General features: G+C 46.2%; 1 protein-coding gene across 1 annotated transcript; it reads left to right on the top strand.

Moving 5' to 3' along the window:
• The first annotated feature begins 592 nt into the window (after positions 1-592).
• ZNF329 (zinc finger protein 329) lies at positions 593-15,982 on the top strand. Its single transcript, XM_082863079.1, has 3 exons — positions 593-627; positions 2,940-3,070; positions 13,368-15,982. The coding sequence occupies exon 3, from the start codon at positions 13,388-13,390 to the stop codon at positions 15,002-15,004; it is 1,617 nt and encodes a 538-aa protein (XP_082719205.1). The 5' UTR covers positions 593-627; positions 2,940-3,070; positions 13,368-13,387; the 3' UTR covers positions 15,005-15,982.
• The last annotated feature ends 4,588 nt before the right edge of the window (positions 15,983-20,570 follow it).

The following is a 20,570-nucleotide window of genomic DNA, read 5'->3' as shown; positions in this document are numbered from 1 at the left end:
TTTTTCCACAACACATACATTGACTTGCATTCCTAATCGTCCATCTAAAATCCTTACCTAACTCCCATTAATTCCAAAAATGTGCAGCTTCTGTTTAGATTTCTAAGGAAATAACTATACTGTCAATGGATAGAGTTGCCCTTATCTGAATTTTAACATATTTTTCTTAAAAATGTGATGATATAGAATTATTTCAGCAAACTATGCAGTACATAAAAATATGGCTGCACAATAATGATGTCCTGGGATAAAGCGAAAATAAATGTCAGCGAATCCACATTGATATCAATAAATAACTGAATAAGTAAATGAGGCGAAGGGACAGCTCTTCCTGACAGAACCGCTCTTAAGTCCCTGGGCTGGAGGCGAAGACTGGGCACAGGGCGGGCGGTGACAGCCCGGAACCTTGCGGCCGACCCCCGCCCAGGGCGAGGGGACTGGATCCGGCGCGGTGCCGAGCAGAAGCGAAAGGCAGGCACTCGGGTCTCTACACCGCAAGGGTCCAGCGGTGGCCGCGGAGTCTCCTGGGACGCGCACATCCGGGTCCCGGCGCGCGCACGCGCATTTGTACCGAACATGGCCGCGGCAGCTCCCGCCGCTGCCGCAGGTGCCGCCGGCCAGCCTCCGGTGAGTCCGCTGTGCCCATCGCCCTTTCGGTTCCCCGATTTCCCCCGAGGGCGGTGTGTGTGTCGCGGGGGGCGGTGTCCGCTGGGTCTTGGTGACGCAGGAGCGGAGCGTCTGCCGGCGGGTTTCCGGGGGTCAGTGGGCGCGTCCGACTCGCAGGGCCGGGGGTCCGCCCGAGGCGCGGCGGCCCTAGCGAGTGAGGACGCCCCCGGCCAATGTAGACGCCCCCCTTCTGCGGTGTGGGTGTCCCCCGACGGGTGTGGACGCCCCCCTTTTGCAGTGTGGACGTCCCATGCAGTTGAGGACGCCCTCTCCGGCAGGTGTGGACGCCCCCCTTCTGCAGTGTAGACGTCCCCTGCAGTTGAGGACACCCCCCGGCGAGTGTGGACGCCCCGCTGCGGGTGTGGACGTACCTCGGCGGGTGTGGAAGCTCCCTCTTAGGGTGAGGACGCCCTAGCGATTTCCTCCGCGTTTCCCGGCGGTTCCGCGCTCGTCCTTCCATAGGGGCCTTTTTGCCCCTGCCTGCCGGGTGTCCTGGCCCGGCCGCTGGGGCGAGCCCCGGGTCTGCCGCCCTTCTGCTGCCGGGTGGTGGGAGGGCCCGTGTGGGCGTCGGTGGGTCTCGGGCCGAGGTGGCCGCGTTGCGCCCGCAGACTGTGCCGTTTCCCACCACTCGGCAGACCGGGAGGTGTCAAATCACCTGTTTTTTCCCCACCTAATAGCTGCAAAATCAGATCTTGCTGCACTTCTCAATGAGGGCTGCGTTTTTCCAGCTGTTAGTGGCCACTTCGCTTTCCTCTTCCTTGGTTTAGTGGGTTCGTTTCCTTAGCTCCTCTTCCCGCAGTAGTTTACGATAAAAGTTTTTCTACATATAGAAAAGTTAAGACACTTGTGCGTCCTTATACCAACTCATTAACTCTCTGCTATACTTGCTGTATGCCCTATATTTGTTCCCTTTGTCCACCCTTTTAGCCACCCACTAATCTTTTTGGGATACAGTCAAAGTAAATGGCAGATATCACTCCACTCCCCCCTCAAACACCTTACTACGCTTAACATCAGTTAGAGTTCAATATTGCTTTTTAAATTTTTGAGGGAAAACTGACTTACATTGAAATGCAGATACTCATTGTATCACTGGATGAGTTTTGGCAAATGCAGTACAAACCCTTATCAAAATTACCATCACCCCAGAAAGATCCCTTATCCTTTGCCAATTTAAAAAAAATTGCTTATTAGCGACTTGGGCTTGTAAAAATATGTTTTGAACACTAAGACTTTGTTATTTTTTCTACCCACAGCAAGCAACTTTTCTCCCTTCTATTGATTGTTTCTCTCCCTTAGCACTCGACTTTTTATTTTGAAGTTTTACACCTACAGAAATGTTGCAGGAATAGTTCAATAAACACTTGTAAAACCATCCAGATTATCAAGTTATTAATACTTTGCCTCATTAGCTTTACCCTTCTTTTCTCCCTGCCTCAAACACACATCTTTTTATATCTTACACACCCTCCCACAAGAAGACAAAAGGTTTATCACTCACATAATGAGACTGTCTTGGAGAGCAGGGCAGACTTCCCATGATGATCCAAAAAAGTGTGAGTGGGACTCCCCTGGTGGTCCAATGGTTAAGTCTTCTCCCTTCCACTGCAGGGGGCGTGGGTTCAATCCCTGGCCGGGGAACTAAGATCCGGAATGCCACGTGGCGCAGCCAAAAACCAAATAAACAAAAATCGTGAGACAGCAGGAAAAGGAAGCTCGCTGGGCTTCTGTAGTGATTAATGGAGTTGAGATGAGGGTGGCCTTGCATTGGTTGGGGCTTGCATGGTTTGAACTTCCTGCCAACACCAAGTAGAAAACACTCAGGCTTTCTTGTTAGTTTGCCTCGTTTGCAGAAGGAGAAGGGGAAGTAGGTGGTGGTGAGGATGGGGGGTTGAAAGCTGTCAGCAGTCAGTCATCAAAAATGAAGTCAGGGGCTTCCCTGGTGGCGCAATGCTTGAGAGTCCGCCTGCCGATGCAGGGGACATGGGTTCGTGCCCCGGTCCGGGAAGATCCCACATGCCGCGGAGCGGCTAGGCCCGTAAGCCATGGCCGCTGAGCCTGCGCGTCTGGAGCCTGTGCTCCGCAACGGGAGAGGCCACAACAGTGAGAGGCCCGCGTATCGCAAAAAAAAAAAAGAAGTCAGGCTGTTAATCACAATTGGTAATGAGGTGGGTAACTTTATTTGGACAGGACTAAAGTTAGTGGCAAACAATTTATTTTTGTTAAAGAATGTATCATTTGAAGAAGTAAACATTATCATGTGTGATCCACAGAGATGGCAAGAACCATGCAGATGGGGTCAGTCATCTGAGGTCTGGCAACCATTGATGTCAAACATCCAGTCATTGGGCTTAAGTGGATCCCTCTGCAGGGTCATAGAGACTGGGTATAAAGCCCTTCAGAGGTGAGTGCCTGGGAATGGAATTCTCCACAAGCTTTATTTTATTTATTTATCAATTTATTTATTTTTATTTTTGGCTGCATTGGGTCTTCGTTGCTGCACGCAGGCTTTCTCTAGTTGTGGCGAGCGGGGGCTGTTCTCCATTTTGGTGCACGGGCTTCTCATTGTGGTGGCTTCTCTTGTTGCGGAGTATGGGCTCTAGGTGCGCGGGCTCAGTAGTTGTGGCTCGTGGGCTCAGTGGTTGTGGCACACGGGCTCAGTAGTTGTGGCTTGTGGGCTCTAGAGTGCAGGCTCAGTAGTTGTGGTGCACAGGCTCAGTAGTTGTGGCTTGCAGGCTTTAGAGAGCAGTCTCAGTAGTTGGCTCACGGGCTCAGTAGTTGGCTTGTGGGCTCAGTAGTTGTGGCTCGCGGACTCTAGAGCATGGGCTCAGTAGTTGTGGCCCACGGGCTCAGTAGTTGTGGCTTGCAGGCTTTAGAGAGCAGTCTCAGTAGTCATGGCTTGTGGACTCAGTAGTTGTGGCTCGTGGGCTCTAGAGTGCAGGCTCAGTAGTTGTGGCCTGTGGGCTCTAGAGCACAGGCTCAGTAGTTGTGGCACACAGGCTCAGTAGTTGTGGCTCGTGGGCTCAGTAGTTGTGGCACATGGGCTCAGTAGTTGTGGCCCATGGACTCTAGAGTACAGCCTCAGTAGTTGTGGCTCACGGGCTCTGTTGTTGTGGCACGTGGGCTAAGTAGTTGTGGCTTGTGGGCTTGGTGTGGCACACGGGCTCAGCAGTTGTGGCCCACGGGCTCAGTAGTTGTGGCCCACGGGCTTCAGTAGTTGTGGCCCACGGGCTCAGTAGTTGTGGCCCATGGGCTCTAGAGCGCAGGCTCAGTAGTTGTGGCGCACGGGCTTAGTTGCTCTGCAGCTTGTGGGATCTTCCCAGGCCAGGGCTGGAACCCATGTCCCCTGTGTCAGCAGGCATGTTCCTAACCACTGCGCCACCAGGGAAGCCCTCTCCGCAAGCTTTAATCCCAAGATATCAGAAACATGCCAAGTGGAGTCTAGACCAGTAGTTCCGACTCCAACAGATTCAACACCTGCTTAATTGTTTAAATAGCTGTATTGAGGTATAATTCATATACCATATAATTCACCCTCTAAGGTATACCATTCAGTGCTTCTTAGTATATTCACCAAGTGGTGCAGCCATCACCCAGATCAGTTTTAGAATATTTTCATCATGCCCCCAAAGAAAACCCCTGTCCGTTAGCACTCATTTCCCATTTCCTCCATCCTTCTTAGCCCCAGGCAATTACTAATCTACTTTCTGTCTCTGCATTTGCCTATTGTAGGCGTTTCATATAAATGGCCATACAATATGTAGTCCTTTGTTTTGGTTTCTTTCACTTAAAAATGTTTTCAAGGTTCATCCATGTTACAATGTATCAGTACTTGGTTCATTTTTATAGATGCATAATATTCCCTTGTATGAATATATTAATTTGTTTATCCATTCATCAGTTGATAACCATTTGAGTTGCTTCCATTTTGGGAGTATTACGAATAATGCTTCTGTGAACATTCACATACAAGTTTTGTGGGTTTTTTTTTGTGGAAATATGTCTTCATTTCTCTTGGATGACCTAGGAGTGGAACTGATTGTAGCCACTCTAGGGGGTGTGAAATGGTATCTCGATGTGTTTTTGATTTGCAGTTCCCTGATGGTTAATGATATTGAGCTTCTTTTCATTATGCTTATTGGCCTTTTGTATATCTTCTTTGGAGAATTGTCTATTCAGATCCTTTGCCCATTTATGAAATGGGTTATTGGTCTTTTAATTATTGAACTGTAAGGGTTGTTTATTTATTCTGGATACCAGTGCCTTATCAGATATATGATTTGCAAATATTTTATCCTATCCTGTGGATTGTCATTTTACTTTCTTAGTAACATTCTTTGAAGCACAGAAGGTTTTAATTTTGATTAGTCCAGTTTATCTACTGTGTCACTTGTGCTTTTGGTGTTGTATTCAGGTTTCTGAAGAATTATGCCTATGTTTTTCATTTAAGAGTTTTATAGCTTTAGCTTGTATATTTAAGCTTGTGATGCATTTTGAGTTATTTTTTGTGTAATGCTCAGTCTGTCTTCTTTTTTTAAAGGTGGATTGTCTGAAGCCATTCTGTCTCTGCTCTTTCCACAGGAGGAGTTCTACTTTTTTAAAAAATTTATTTATTTTATTTTATTTATTTTTTTCTGTGTTGGGTCTTTGTTGCTGTGCACGGGCCTTCTCTAGTTGTGGCGAGCAGGGGCTACTCTTCGTTGCGGTGCATGGGCTTCTCACTGTGGTGGCTTCTCTTGTTACGGAGCACAGGCTCTAGGCGCGTGGGTTTCAGTAGTTGTGGCTCGCGGGCTCTAGAGCGCAGGCTCAGTAGTTGTGGCTCGCGAGCTTAGTTGCTCCGCAGCATGTAGGATCTTCCCGGACCAGGGCTGGAACCTCTGTCCCCTGCATTGGCAGGCAGATTCTTAACCACTGTGCCAACAGGGAAGCCCAATGCTCAGTCTTTATGATCAATAGTAGCAATATGCCTTTTACTGTCCTGAAAAGAATTATATAGATAATATTAAATACTCATATAACTTTAAAAATTAAATGTAAAGAATCAATAAAAGGAAAGGCATTTGTATTAAAAAAATTACCTCTATATTTAAATGTTTGGCACAGCTACCTGGAAAACATAAGAAGCAGTCTGCTGCTGGAGGTTGTAGGTTTGGATTAAGAGAAATGGGACAGTCAGAATTCATTGTCTTCAGTGCAGTTGAATGAGGTGAGGTATGGCTGGATGCTGCTGGAACAGTGAATGTTGTGGGTGGATCCAGACCAGGTGTATTAAATAGGAATGGAAGAAAGTACCTTGGTGGAAGCAGGTTCTAAGCACTTACGCAGTTAAGGCAACCCAGGCTGTCTGGATGATCTGGGGTGACAGGTGAAGGGTCAGTCACCCCCTCTGCTATGACCTGGAACAACATCAGGACAATTTATCACAGAAAACAGTTCTCCAAACAGACCTGAAGTCTCAGCATGTGCTGGGGCAACATTCAGGGTATAGAAAGCCTTAGAGACCACCTTCTTTGGTGGCCATGGGGAAGAGAAGGACAGGCTGGGGAAAATGAGTCATACTGGGGCTCCAGAGAAGTGGTATTGTGAATATCTGAGGTCAGAGGATGAGTGGGGTGGGGGAGGAATAGAGACGTCCCCCCCCCCAAATTTGTGAACAGCATCAAGGTGAATTTTTTACAACATAGTTTTGGTATCATTGTAGTGCCAAAAATAGCTACACAGATATGTATGAGGGCAATAATACGAGATTTTTAAAACAACCTTAATTAATGAAATTCAGTGTAGTTCCTGCATTAAATACCCTAATTTAATACTATTTCCCTGAAGTCTGTCCTAATGTCCTCCTGTATGCTTGTGATTGTTCTTTTTGCAGTAACCGCTATGGCACTCAGGCCCTCACTGATTGAGTGTAGAGTTGGAATGGCCAGTTTTGGTCAAGGAGAGAGATGCAAAATAGGGAATGAGTTCATAAATTCAGGGCTGTATCTGGATTTCCATTCAACTTCCTTCCCCTAAATGAAGGCACCTTTTCCCTGATGTCTTGTAACACACGTAGTATTATTCTGTAGTTCAGTACCCCAGGTTAATACCTGCAGGGATTTCGGTCCACAGGTTGGTCAAACATCACGTGGAGCAGTCCCAAGTGTATTAGCAAGTGTGCATCCCTGGTCCAGGGCCATCAGATGCTAGTAGTTCCCCCTGCTTCCGTCTTTGTGACAACCTGACACCTCCACAGATTTCTGGATGCCCCCAGGGGAAATACTGCCAAGGTCAAGCGCTGCAGGTCAGGCTAGGTGAAACTTGTCCCCTTATAGGTGTAAATTTACTTATCACAGCTTTATTGAAATACAATTCATATATCATATGATTCATTCATTCAAAGTGCACAACCCGGTGGTTTTTAGTATATGCACGAAGTTGTGCAGCCATCACCACTATATATTTCCAATACGTTTTCATCAATCCAAGAAGAAACCCCATACCAATTAGGAGTCACTCCCCATACTGCCTTCTCCCAACTCCTGGCAGCCACTAATTGACTCTCAGTGTGTATGGAATTGCCTTTTCCGGATGTTTCACTTAAATGTGATCATACACTATGGAGTCTTTTGTGTCTGAGTTCTTTTACTGCGTATAATGTTTTCAGGATTCATCTGTGTTATTGAAGCATTTATCAGTATTTCACTCCTTCTTAAGCCTGAAGAATATTCCAGTGTGTGTATTTCGACATTTTGTTTATCCACTCATCGGTTGGTAGACAGTTATTTGGGTTGTTTCTGCTTTTGTTTATCATGAATAGTGCTGTTGTGTACTCATAATTCATGGAGAAGTTTATGTGTAGACATATGTTTACATTTTTCTTGAGTAGATACCTAGGAGTGGAATTGCAGGGTCATATGATAACTCTGTTTAACTTTTTGAGAAACTGTCAGACTGTTTTCCAAAGCAGCTGCACCATTTTATTTATTTATTTATTTTTTGGCTGTGTTGGATCTTTGTTGCTGCTCGCGGGTTTTCTCTAGTTGTGGCGCGCAGGGGCTAGAGCACGGGCTCTAGGTGCGCGGGCTTCAGTAGTTGTGGCACATGGGCTTGGGTGCTCCATGGCATGTGGGATCTTTCCAGACCAGGGATCAAACCTGTGTCTCCTGCATTGGCAGGTGAATTCTTAACCACTGCGCCACCAGGGAGGTCCCAGCTGTACCATTTTACATTCCCCCCAACAGTGTGTGAGGGTTTCAGTTTCTCCACATGCTCACAACACTTGTTATTGTCTTTTTTTTTTTTTTGCCGTGCTGTGTGGCTTGACCCCGACCACGGATTGAACCCAGGCCCATGGCAGTGAAAGCCTGGGTTGTTTTTTTTTTTTTTTTTTGCGGTACGCGGGCCTCTCACTGTTGTGGCCTCTCCCGTTGCGGAGCACAGGCTCCGGACGCGCAGGCTCAGCGGCCATGGCTCACAGGCCCAGCCGCTCCGCGGCATGTGGGATCTTCCTGGACCGGGGCACGAACCCACGTCCCCTGCATCGGCAGGCGGACTCTCAACCCCTGCGCCACCATGGAAGCCCCTAAGCCTGGGTTTTGATTAGCATTTCCCTAGTAACTAATGATGTTGATCATCTTTTCATGTGCTTATTGGCCATCTGTATGTCTTCTTTGGAGAAATGTTTATTCAGATCCTTTGCCTATTTTTAAAATTTGGTTGTCCTGTAATTATTGGGCTATAAGAGTTTTTTATATCTTCTGCAAGTCCTTTATCAGATACGTGCTTTGTAAGTATTTTCTCCTGTTTGGTAGGTTGTCTTTTCACTTTCCTAGTGGTATGTAAGTCTTATTTCAATAAAGGAAGTATCTATTATAGATGAAATGGACATTCCCTTTGCTTCTCTAGGGCTGTTCCCTTCCACACTCCCAAGACAGTCATGATCACAGCTTTGGTAGATGTGTTGCCAGGGCATTTTAATATTTTTACTTCGAGAATACTTTGTGTGTCTAAAAATTTGAACTAAGTGGTATCATCCTATATATGTCTGACTTACCTCATTTCTTTTAAGTGCACACATACATCCTCCCCTTACAGACTTGTAGGGAGGTGCTGTCCATCTCTTGTTTCCACAGGACAGCTCTAGGCCACCCAGGCCCCAGTCTACTCAGAAGGCTCAGAAGAGGAAACATGCAGCATGGTAATAAGGCAGCCTCAGGAGGTCTGAAAAGCAGGAGCAGCCAGGAGTGACAGCTGGGGATATGGTCCTCCTGGCCAGCTGGACCTCCGCATCACTGTTGAATGCTGTGGACGTAGCAGGCCTCTGGGGTCTTGGCCTTGGCTTCAGACTGAACAATTCTCATGTTTCCTCACGTGTGATGTTTACCTTAATTCCCTGTGTTCATAGTTGATAAGAATTTTCATCATGAGTTGGAGCTTTCCTTAAAATACCTTATCAATTTATTGACGTAGGGTAAAGGCGTCTACTACTTTAATCTGAGAGCATTTTGATCAAGAGTCTGGGTGAGATTTGTTCAAATTACTTTCTGAATTTATTGAGATAGGATGTAGGGGGCTGTCTTCTACTTTAATCTGAAAATGTCGGGAATCGTATCAGTAGATGTTCTAATGTTTCATAGGCCTTCTTTTGTAGGATAAATCTAATGTTGCCATTTTGATAACTTTCTTCTGTTTCTTAATTAAATCCCCTTTTTATGACGAATATCACCTATGTATGCCTTCTTGTTCTTTATTTTATGATTACTCTTGCCAAAGGTAATTTCATTAGTCTTTTCAAATAACAGACTTTTGGTTTTCTTCATGTTCTTGGCTGTTTCCTTGTTTTTGGTTTCTGTAATTTTTGATCTTACCTTTATTATCACCTTCCTTTCACCTCCTGTTGGTTTTCTCTGTGGCTCTTTCCCTTACTTCTTAAGTCGAACAGTGATCTCACTAACTTTCAGTCTTCTCTTTAAAATACAAGATTAGGGACTTCCCTGGCAGTCCAGTGGTTAGGACTCTGCGCTTTCACTGCTGAGGGCACAGGTTCAATCCGTGGTTGGGGAACTAAGGTCCCGCAGGCTGCATGGCATGGCCACAAAAAATAAAAACAAAAACAAAACAAAACAAAAACAAAAAACAATAACCAAAAAAAACCAAACCAAAAAAAAAACCCCATGCATTAAAGACCAACATTTTTTGCCTAGGAACTTGTTTAGCTGCATCCTCCTTTGCTACATGTTTTGAGATGTGCCATCATCATCAGTTGTGCAGTTCTCCGTGTTTTCTAATTAGATGCTTTCTAATTTGCATCAACATTTCTCTGTGAGTTACTGAGAAACAGATTTTCATTTTTCCAAATAAATAGGGTTTTTTTTTTTAACTTACTATTATTTTTTGTATTTGGCATTCTTTCTGTTACTGGTTTTTAACTTGAACACATTTGTAGTCAAGAGACTGTGGTCTGGTCTTTGTTGAACTTATTCTTTGGCCTGGTTTATGACCAATGTTAGCAAATGTTCCACTTGTGCTTGGAAAGCCTTTGGCTCTAATTGTTGGTAGTGGGTCTTCAGTCAGCAATGTGACCAGGCTGGCTAATTACATTCTCTTATGCTTGTCTCTGTTCAGTCTTTCTGCATTTCCATTTCTGAAAGAGGTTCATAAACCCTCCCAGTATGGCTGGATTTGCTGACTTTGCTCTGTGTTTGGAGGGATGCTGTTAATGTAGACATCTTTGCCATTGTTATATTGCCCTTTTATCTTCCTTGAAGTTTATTGTTGGTTAGCAAAACACCATTCAATCTTTGTTTGGTTAGCATTTGTCTGTTCCGAACTTTTGCTTTTTTCTTCTGTGTCCTTTTGCTTTTGGTGTCTGTTACAAACACATTTTTTAATGCAGTCTGACACAGTGTTTATCTTGCCCATCAAAGCCACTTACATTTATTGTTATTGTGATGTCCTATTTTATACTTTCTATCTTAACTTGTCCTTTTTGAGCTTTCCCCCTTAGCACCTTCTTCTGGATTGATCTGTTTTTTTTCCTTTTCTTTATTATTCTTTTCTCCTGTAACAGGGTTTTTCCACTTCAGCACTATTTACTTTTGAGTTTTGAGGCTGGTCATTCTATGTGTGAGAGGCTGTCTTGTGTTTTAAAGGTATTTCACAGCATCCCTAGATTCCAGTAGCATCTGGCCCCAAGTCATGACAGCCAAAAATGTTCCCAGATGTTGCCAAGTGTCTTTTGAGGGTAAAACCGTCTCTGGTTGAGAACCACTGCTCTGTGGGCTTGGAAGTTTTACATGACATTTATTCTTTTATTCCTGACTTGACCAGGTCTAACATGAATCATGAACAATATAAGAATGTCAGGACACTTAATTTTGCTACCCTGTTTTCATCTCACAGGCCACTGCCATTCAGTATTTTAGTCCATCCCCTTGTTAACCCCTGAGTCATTGTTACTGCTTCATTTTATGCGGTCAGTGCTGGATATTATTTAAATACATGTTCTCTCCATTCCTTCCTTCTGGGTTTTTTTTTTTTTCCCCTGAAGAACAGTTTTTTTCTAACTCTTTTGGTAAGGGTCCTTGGAGATAAACCCTGCTTTTGCTTTTCTGAAGTTGCCTTTATCTTTCACTCTTTTTTAAAATTTTCTATTTATTTATTTAATTTTGGCTGCGTTGGGCCTTCATTGCTGCATGTGGGCTTTCTCTATTTGTGGTGAGCGGGGGCTACTCTTTGTTGTGGTGCACGGGCAGTGAGAAGCGGTGGCTTCTCTTGTTGCGGAGCACGGGCTCTAGGGGCATGGTCTTCAGTAGTTGTGGCATTAGGGCTCAGTAGTTGTGGCTTGTGGGCTCTAGAGTGCAGGCTTAGTAGTGGTGGTGCAGCAATGCCACAACACTACTGTGGAACAGCAATGGGCTTAGTTGCTCTGTGGCATGTGGAATCTTCTCAGACCAGGGCTCAAACCCGTGTCCCCTGCATTGGCAGGCAGATTCCCAACCACTGTGCCACCAGGGAAGTCCCTTACTTTCACTCTGACAGTTTTTTCCCTCGGCACTTTGATGGTAATCTTCCATTACTATCAGGTTTCTATTTTTGTTACCAAGTTAATCACAGTACTGCTCACTCCTTCACTGGTTGTCTTTTTCCTGGTGGCCTTTAAGGCCATCTCCTTAGGTATAGCTTGATGTCCAGTTATGCTTGGGACTCAGGCTTTCTGAATCTAAGACACCACCAAGTGGTATTGCAAGGTGGCGGAATGTGCCGTTTTATGTTTCGATGGCCACTACCAAGTTACACCGCCAAGTGGACTGACCTCTTTACGTGCCCACCAACTCTCTTCTTGCATGACCTGCTCAAGCATTATATTATCATGCCTTGTTTTACTTTTACTCATCTGAAATGTGCATATTTTGTATTCTTAAAGTTACAGTTTGTAAATGCCTTTAGGTGCGAATGAGCAAGAATTCATGTATTCAGGACATTTCTATTTTCTCTCCGTCAAGTTCCTCCTTGTATCGTTTATCCAGTTTTTTCCCTTTTATGTGCTATTCTGGAAGAATTTTTTTATAGATCTCTGGCACTATTCCTTTGTCTCTTTTATACTTTATAGTATCGTCTCTCCACCTGCCACTTGTATTTTGACTCTTACTCTGTTTTTTGTTGTTTGGAAATTTTTAAAAATTAATTAATTAATTAATTTTATTTTTGGCTGTGCTGGGTCTTTGTTGCTGTGCGCGGGCTTTCTCTAGTTGCGGCGAGCAGGGGCTACTCTTCATTGTGGTGCACGGGCTTCTCACTGCGGTGGCTTCCCTTGTTGCAGAGCACGGGCTACAGGTGCACGGGCTTCAGTAGTTGTGGCATGCAGGCTCAGTAGTTGTGCCTCGTGGGCTCTAGAGCGCAGGCTCAGTAGTTGTGGCACACGGGCTTAGTTGCTCTGTGGCATGTGGGATATTCCCGGACCAGGGCTCAAACCCATGTCCCCTTCATTGGCAGACAGATTCTTAACTACTGTGCCACCAGGGAAGCCCGAGAGCCAGTTTTCTTGATATCTTCAAGTCAAAGGAGTGGGAGCATGGTTAGAGAAAGATCCATAAAAGTGAAGACACTGGCAGCCACTTACAGCACTGTCTGTTCCCCAGCTCAGAGCCAGCACACATGATGTAATTCTCATAATAACCCTGCAGGAAGGTCGTTGACAGATCTAGGAATTTCAGAAGGGTCAGGTCACCAGGCCTGTGTTGTGTCCCATCCACGAAGGCAGAACTCTGACCACAAAGGTGAGGTGAAAACTGCTCGTTCAATGCTATTGTAAGCCCATTGTGAAGTGGAGGATCTGGAGTGTGTAATGGTTATTGGTAGGGGAAGTGGGTGATGGGGACAAGATCACAGTGGCCGAGATGTGTTACTGTGTCATCAGAGTGACACCTGGCCTCTGATCTCCCATGTCTCAGGCTAATCCTTTTGGTGATATTTACCCCCAACACCATTCCCCCTGCTTGTTCTCTAGGAGGGTGGAAATGCCATGTGGCTCTTCTTGAGCCTGTTCTTGGCTCCATCCCTCGACTCTCACAGTATCTCCCCCTCATATAGATCTGAATTTCAAAACGAAAACAAGTAAAAAGACACACTCACACACTTGGCCTGTCACCATCTTTCATTCCTCTTCCACACACGGCTTCATGTACTTAAGTCTGTCTTTTTCATTCTTTGCTTTCCAGCCTGGGACAGAAGATTGAAAATGACAGCTGAGAACATTCCTGAGGAAGAACTGTTCTGTGACATGGAGGTGGAAGGATTTACACGAGAGGGTCCTCATTTCTCCATTCTAGGTAACAGTTGGGACTGTGAGAACCAGGAGGGACATTTGAGGCAATCAGCCTTAACTCAGGAGGAACCAGGAGCTCAGGAAGCAATTCGTGAATATCCCGGATTTGGGGAGCATTTGAGCGTGAGCCCAGACCTTCCACGACGTCAGAGAGTTTCCACAAGAAACGGTTTCCATGTACGTGGCTCAGGTGTTAAAAGCCTGGATTGTGATCCAGCTTTACACAATTGTCAGAAAAGTTATGTAGCTAAGAGAACGGGTGACAGTGACACCTGTGGGAAAGCCTTCAACCATTCCATAGAAGTTATTCAATTTGGAAGAACTCAAACTAGAGAGAAACCCTATAAATACCCTGAAAGTGTTAAGTCTTTCAACCATTTTACCCCTCTTGGTGAACAAAAAATAATGAAAAGAGGGAAGAAACTGTATGGAGGTAAGGACTTTGGGGACATCTTTACCCTGAGTTCATCTCTTAATGAAAACAGGAGGAACAGCCCTGGAGAAAAACTGTACACATGTACTGAATGTGGCAAGTGCTTCAAACGGAACTCTTCTCTTGTTTTGCATCACCGAACTCACACTGGAGAGAAACCTTATACCTGTAATGAGTGTGGAAAATCCTTCTCCAAGAACTATAACCTAATTGTGCATCAAAGAATCCATACAGGAGAGAAGCCCTATAAATGCAGTAAATGCGGGAAAGCCTTCAGTGATGGGTCAGCTCTGACGCAACACCAGAGAATTCACACTGGGGAGAAACCTTACGAATGTCTAGAATGTGGGAAAACCTTCAACCGAAATTCGTCCCTCATTCTGCATCAAAGAACTCATACAGGGGAAAAACCATATAGATGTAATGAGTGTGGGAAGCCTTTCACCGACATCTCCCACCTCACTGTGCATCTCAGAATCCACACTGGGGAGAAGCCTTATGAATGTAGCAAATGTGGAAAGGCCTTCCGAGATGGCTCATACCTCACCCAGCACGAGAGGACTCACACTGGAGAGAAGCCCTTTGAATGTGTGGAATGCGGGAAATCCTTCAACCGTAACTCTCACCTCATTGTGCATCAGAAAATCCATTCTGGGGAGAAACCCTATGAGTGTAAAGAATGTGGGAAAACTTTCATTGAGAGTGCTTACCTCATCAGGCACCAGAGGATTCATACTGGTGAGAAGCCCTATGGCTGTGATCAGTGTCAGAAACTTTTCAGGAACATCGCCGGTCTCATACGTCACCAGAGGACTCATACTGGCGAGAAGCCCTATGAGTGTAATCAGTGTGGTAAAGCTTTCAGGGACAGCTCCTGTCTGACCAAACACCAGAGAATTCACACTAAGGAGACCCCGTACCAGTGTCCAGATTGTGGAAAGTCCTTCAAGCAGAACTCTCACCTGGCAGTACATCAGAGGCTCCACAGCAGGGAGGGTCCCAGTCATTGTCCTCAGTGTGGGAAAACATTCAGAAGGAGCTCTTCCCTCATCCGACACCAAAGATCACACCCTGGAGAACAACCCGTGGATATTTAATGAACGTGGGCCACACTCATCTTCCGACTGGCTCTCAAAAACCTATGTGAGAGAGAAGTGTCTTCAGGGGTGGCTCCTCCCTGTCAGTGGAAAAGACTGCTCTGAGCTGTCCAGCGGACTGGTGGATGTGAGACATTCCTCAGCCATCCTGTTAAGTCTATACATTAGGGAACTCTTGCAGAGGATACAGGATGGTAGTAAATGTGGCAAAGGCTTCAGGGATGATTCAGCCTGTACCAAACATGATAGTGCATACACTGGAATAAAACCTGAGAAAGTCAGGTAGATACTTCCCTGGAGAACTCACCTACCCATACATCCGAGTCCTTAAACTGGAAAGAGCCTGTGTAATCGGGAAGAGGAATCTTTTAAGAGGGAGTGTCTGCCTTACTGTTCGTAAGCAAACTCTTACTGGAATCCAGCGAGGGAAGCTGTCGACAGGAGCCCTTGCTGTCTTAGCTGTGTCAGCAAAGGCATGCTGGTGAGAAACCCCACACAGTGCTCCAACTCACAGCAACCACAGAATTACAGCGGATTGACATTTGAATGTATTTCCGCGTTACATTCCTGCCAGGTGCTGAGGACTCATTTCAGCGGGGGCACCTGGGTGAGGAAGTCGCTTGTGAATGAACAGCGATGTTATTCCTCTTAATATGGAGACCAAAGCAGGTTCTCCTAAGAAGGAAAGGGCTGCTGCTGAGAAATATGATGCGTTGCTTTAGTTGTTGAGACAAACAAACAGAGAAACACTGAGTTGTTATGTTTACATTGTCACCCCTCATTGTTCATTTGGGACACTTGTGATTTGTTCCATGCAACCATGCCAAACCATGATGATAAAGGTTTTGTTGCCATATTGAAAACGCTTATAATATGGCCGACAACCAAAAGCATAAAATAGAAAATTTGCCATGTAAAGTGTGCACACATACGGATGTAGGTTGGGAGTTGATCATAGAGAAATAAACATGGGGTCTCCTAAGTGACTGTTACTTGTGTATGATTTTTCCTCTATCACAAATCATACATTGTTATAATCATTTGATGAGGAATAAAAAGGTGGAGATAAAAAGAGGTGAGTTTGGGTTTTCTTTGGACCTTTTTAAAACCAGAAGTGGCTAAGTCAGGGTCGCAGGGCAGTTGTAAGCATGGATGGGGGCATCTTGGCAGAAACTTCTCTGAATCAGCATCCCACAGCTCAGGGCCTAAGAATAACTTCTTTCTGTGGGACTTGGATAATGAGAGGGTGTTATTGTGAAGAAGAGGGTGGGTCTCTGGGAATGGGGAGTAGGAGGCTACAGAGAGGTCTGGGAGGACCTGGGAGCATCCCTCCTGAGGCCCTGCAGTGCTGGCTGGCTGAGAGCTGCTCACACTGGTTGGCATAGCCTCGGAGCCCCGGGGTGGCTCCCCTTGGAAGTTTGACTTGTTCCTATGGAGGCAGAGTCAGAGGGAAGGTCACTGAGCTAATTAAGGCTATGAGATAATAAATCTGCGTTGTTTTAAGCTATGTTTGTGGTACTTTGTTATGGCAACAATAGAAAGCTAGCACAAGCATTAAAGAAAACTCTTTCCTGCCCTTTCCCTCTTTCTTCTGGTCCTCCTTGCACTCTTTCAGCCTCCTCCTGGCTGAGACTGCAGCAGGGCCGCTGATAGTCTACACCTCACCTTCATACAAATTAGGAACACCAACCCCACCCCCACCCCCCGCAGGGCAATGCAAGAGGAAAACTCTCCTTGGTGCAGCTCTTGCTTTGGAGATGCTGCCGTAGGATGTTGGGCTTCTCTACACCGGGGCTAACAGCTGAATCTGAGAGAGACCCAGGGCATAGCCTCTTTTTTTTTTTTTTAATTAATTTATTTTGGGCTGCGTTGGGTCTTCGTTGCTGTGCGTGGGCTTTCTCTAGTTGCGGCGAGCAGGGGCTACTCTTCGTTGTGGTGCTCAGGCTTCTCACTGCGGTGGCTTCTCTTGTTGCGAAGCACGGGCTGTAGGGCGTGTGGGCTCAGTAGTTGTGGCACATGGGCTTGGTTGCTCCGCAGCGTGTGGGATCTTCCCAGGCCAGGGCTCGAACCCGTGTTCCCTGCATTGGCAAGTGGATTCTTAACCACTGCACCACCAGGGAAGCCCCAGGGCATAGCCTCTTACAAGCCTTGACTGATTGGTGGCCAGTACGGCTAGTTTTAACCATTCCTGTCCAGACCCAGGCCCTCTTCTGTTCTCCCACAGGCTGGGTTGCAATACTTGATTAACATAGCAGTCAGGAGGGTTTGATCCCTGGTTGGGGAACTAAGATCCCACATGCTGCGTGGCGCAGACAAAAAAGTAAAAATAAAACACAGCAGTCAGGAACCCTCATTGATAGGCTGAATACTGGCCTCCCACATAGGTCTACATCCTAATCACTGGAACCTCTGATGGTTTATATGGCCAAGGGACTTGGAAGGAGTAATTAAGTCAAAGATCTGAGATGGGGAGATTATCCTGGGCTATCTGGGTGGGCCCAGTGTCATCACAGGGGTTCTTACAAGAGGGAAGCAGGAGGATCAGAGTCAGAATGGGATATGATGATGGAAGCAGCTTCTAGAAGCTGGAAAAGGCAGGGACACTGGTATCCCCCCTGGAGCCTCCAGAAGGAACCAGCCCTGCTGACACCTTGATTTTAGCCTCATATGACTCGTTTCAGATTTCTTGCTCCGGAATACATTTGTGTAGTGGTTTTTTAAATATATATAAATTTATTTATTTATTTTTGGCTACATTGGGTCTTCCTTGCTGCACGCAGGCTTTCTCTAGTTGCAGTGAGCGGGGGCTACTCTTTGTTGCGGTGCGCGGGCTTCTCATTGCAGTGGCCTCTGTTGCGGAGCACAGGCTCTAGGCACGCAGGCTTCAGTAGTTGTGGCACGTGGGCTCAGTAGTTGCAGCTCACGGGCTCTAGAGCACAGGCTCAGTAGTTGTGGCACCTGGGCTTAGTTGCTCCGCAGCATGTGGGATCTTCCCAGAGCAGGGCTCGAACCTGTGTCCCCTGCATTGGCAGGCAGATTCTTAACCACTGCGCCACCAGGGAAGTCCATTTGTGTAGTTTTAAGCCACAAAGTTTGTGGCAGTTTGTTACAGCAGCCATAGGAAATGAATACATTGCCCTTTCTAGTTCTTTTAGAACTTTAACCTTCCCTGCTCCTACCTGGAGAAGTATTCGGTGTGCATTCCCTTGCCCAGCAAGTTTAAAAACTCAGCTTGAAAAAAAAAAAGGAATTCCCTGGCAGTCCAGTGGTTAGGACTCTGTGCTTCCACTGCTGGGGGCCCGGGTTCAATCCCTGGTTGGGGAACTAAGATCTCACAGGCCTTACCACGAGGCCAAGAAACAAACCAAAAAAACCCTCTGGTGGTGTCTGTTTGCTGCTTTGAGAGAAGGCATGGCCTGCTCAACCAAGTCCCCTTTGGGAAATTCCAGAACTAGTCTTGAAAAATTAAGTCCTATTAATGAACAGCCATTAGTGAAAAGAGATCTCAGAAAAGTTAAGGATGAGATGCCCCGTACCTGTACTCCCAGCTTCCGCCCCCTTCGCTGGCTGAGGGGAAGGAACCTTTCAGCATCCTAATAGAAGTCCATCTCCTAAGAATGTGTAGAAGTTCCAGATGTGCTCTTGGTTCATAGATGGCCATCTTCTCGCAGTGTCCTCACATGGTGGAAGGGGCAGGAGAGTTCTCTGGGCTCTTGTTTATGAGGGCACTGATTCCATTCATGAGGACTGCATCCTCAGACCTAATCACCTCCCAAAGACCCCAGCTTCACATACCAGCATATTAGAGATTAGGAGCTCAACATGAATGGGATGGGGTGGGGGCCCACAAACATTCAGTACGTAGGTTTTCATTCCTCTTGGTTAAATACCTAGGAGTGCGATTGTGGGTCATTACAGTAAGTCTATGTTGAGCTTTGTAAGAAACTGCAAAGCTCCTGTCCAAAGCGGTTGTGCCATATTGCTTTCCCACCAGCAACAAATGAGACTTTGTGATGCTTTGCATCCTGGCCAGCATTTGACATTTCAATTTTTTAATTAATTTATTTTTTATAAATTAATTTATTTATATTTTATTTTTGGCTGCGTTGGGTCTTCATTACTGTGCACGATCTTTCTCTAGTTGCGGCGAGCAGGGGCTACTCTTCGTTGTGGTGCACGGGCTTCTCACTGCAGTGGCTTCTCTTGTTGCAGAGCACGGGCTCTAGGCGCACAGGCTTCAATAGTTGTGGCTTGCGGGCTTCAGTAGTTGTGGCTCGTGGGCTCTAGAGCGCAGGCTCAGTAGCTGTGGTGCATGGGCTTAGTTGCTCCTTGGCATGTGGGATCTTCCCGGACCAGGGCTGGAACCCGTGTACCCTGCATTGGCAGGCGGATTCTTAACCACTGCACCACCAGGGAAGCCCCATAATGTTTTAATTGATAGCCCCGTCACCTCCCTGTTCCCTCTTCTCACATCTCCCCCTTGGTCACTCTGTTCAAGTTTCAGTGGCCTCCCTGCTCTTCCTAATACACACCAGGCATGTTCTCATGTCAGGGCCTCTGCAATCCTTGTTCTCTCCATGGGGATCCTCTTCCCCCAACACCTTCTGGCTCAGGTCCTCACCTCCTGCAATTTGTCACTCACACAGCACCTACTCAGTGAGGCCTTCCCCGAATTCTCTTATTTAAAACTGCAACTGCCTCTGCCCAACAGTCACACTCTGTCCTCTTTCCCTGCTTTATGTCTCTCCAAGGCATCAACCCATGCTAATGATACACGATGCATTGTGCTTGTTTACTTTCCCTGCTGGACTGTAAACACCTTGTTCTGTTTTCTGCTTTATCCCTGGCTGCTGGAATACTACAACAAGTACTCAATAAATGTTTGTTGAACTAAGAGAGCTAGATGGAGGTACACCAGCGCAAGTGAACAGTGGGCAGCCACACCTTGGGTGCATGTCTTTGTTGTTTTCTGATTCTAAAGTAATCCTTGCTCACTGAAAGCCAAGACTTGGAATGTCCAGAAAAATATGAAAATAAGAAATCACATCCAGAGTCTCAGCTGTCACCAGCAATCATGATTCATGTTTTGGAAAACATCTTCCAGTTAATTCAATCCACAAACACTTGATGAGCAACTCCGATGTATGTCAGCACGTTGGTCCCAGTAGAGTCTAACTAGGAGCACGACAGACAGTGTGTCCAGCCTTGTGGAACTGGCTAGTTAGAAAGCAAGATAGGCATTTATCAAACTGTCACAAAAGCATCGACGTGAACTTGAATAGGAAAAAGAAACAAAGTAACAGCAGAGAGCTGTGAGGAGTGATTAACCAAGGGGTAGAGAAGGAAGACTGCCCCTGCAGGGAGTGGTATGTGCTGGTGTGGGAGGGGAATTAGAGGCATGAGGGAGAAAGGGGTGAGGGGAGTGGGCAGGATAAGGTAGGTAGAGCCTTGTAGACCTCAGACCATGTTGGGGGGGCGCTCAGGGAGGAGACCCAGGAAGCAAGCAACCATGGGAAAAACAGGGAAAGGAGGCAGCCAGATGAAGATGAAATGGCCAAAAAGGGAG

Source organism: Leucopleurus acutus, assembly GCF_964270905.1.
Source record: "Leucopleurus acutus genome assembly, chromosome: 20".
Lineage (NCBI taxonomy): Eukaryota > Metazoa > Chordata > Mammalia > Artiodactyla > Delphinidae > Leucopleurus > Leucopleurus acutus.
This window is presented reverse-complemented; position numbering and strand designations above follow the sequence as displayed.

Bases quoted from the DNA above. Each gene is read 5' to 3' on its own strand.
- ZNF329 (XM_082863079.1), top strand. From the start codon at position 13,388: ATGACAGCTGAGAACATTCCTGAGGAAGAACTGTTCTGTGACATGGAG.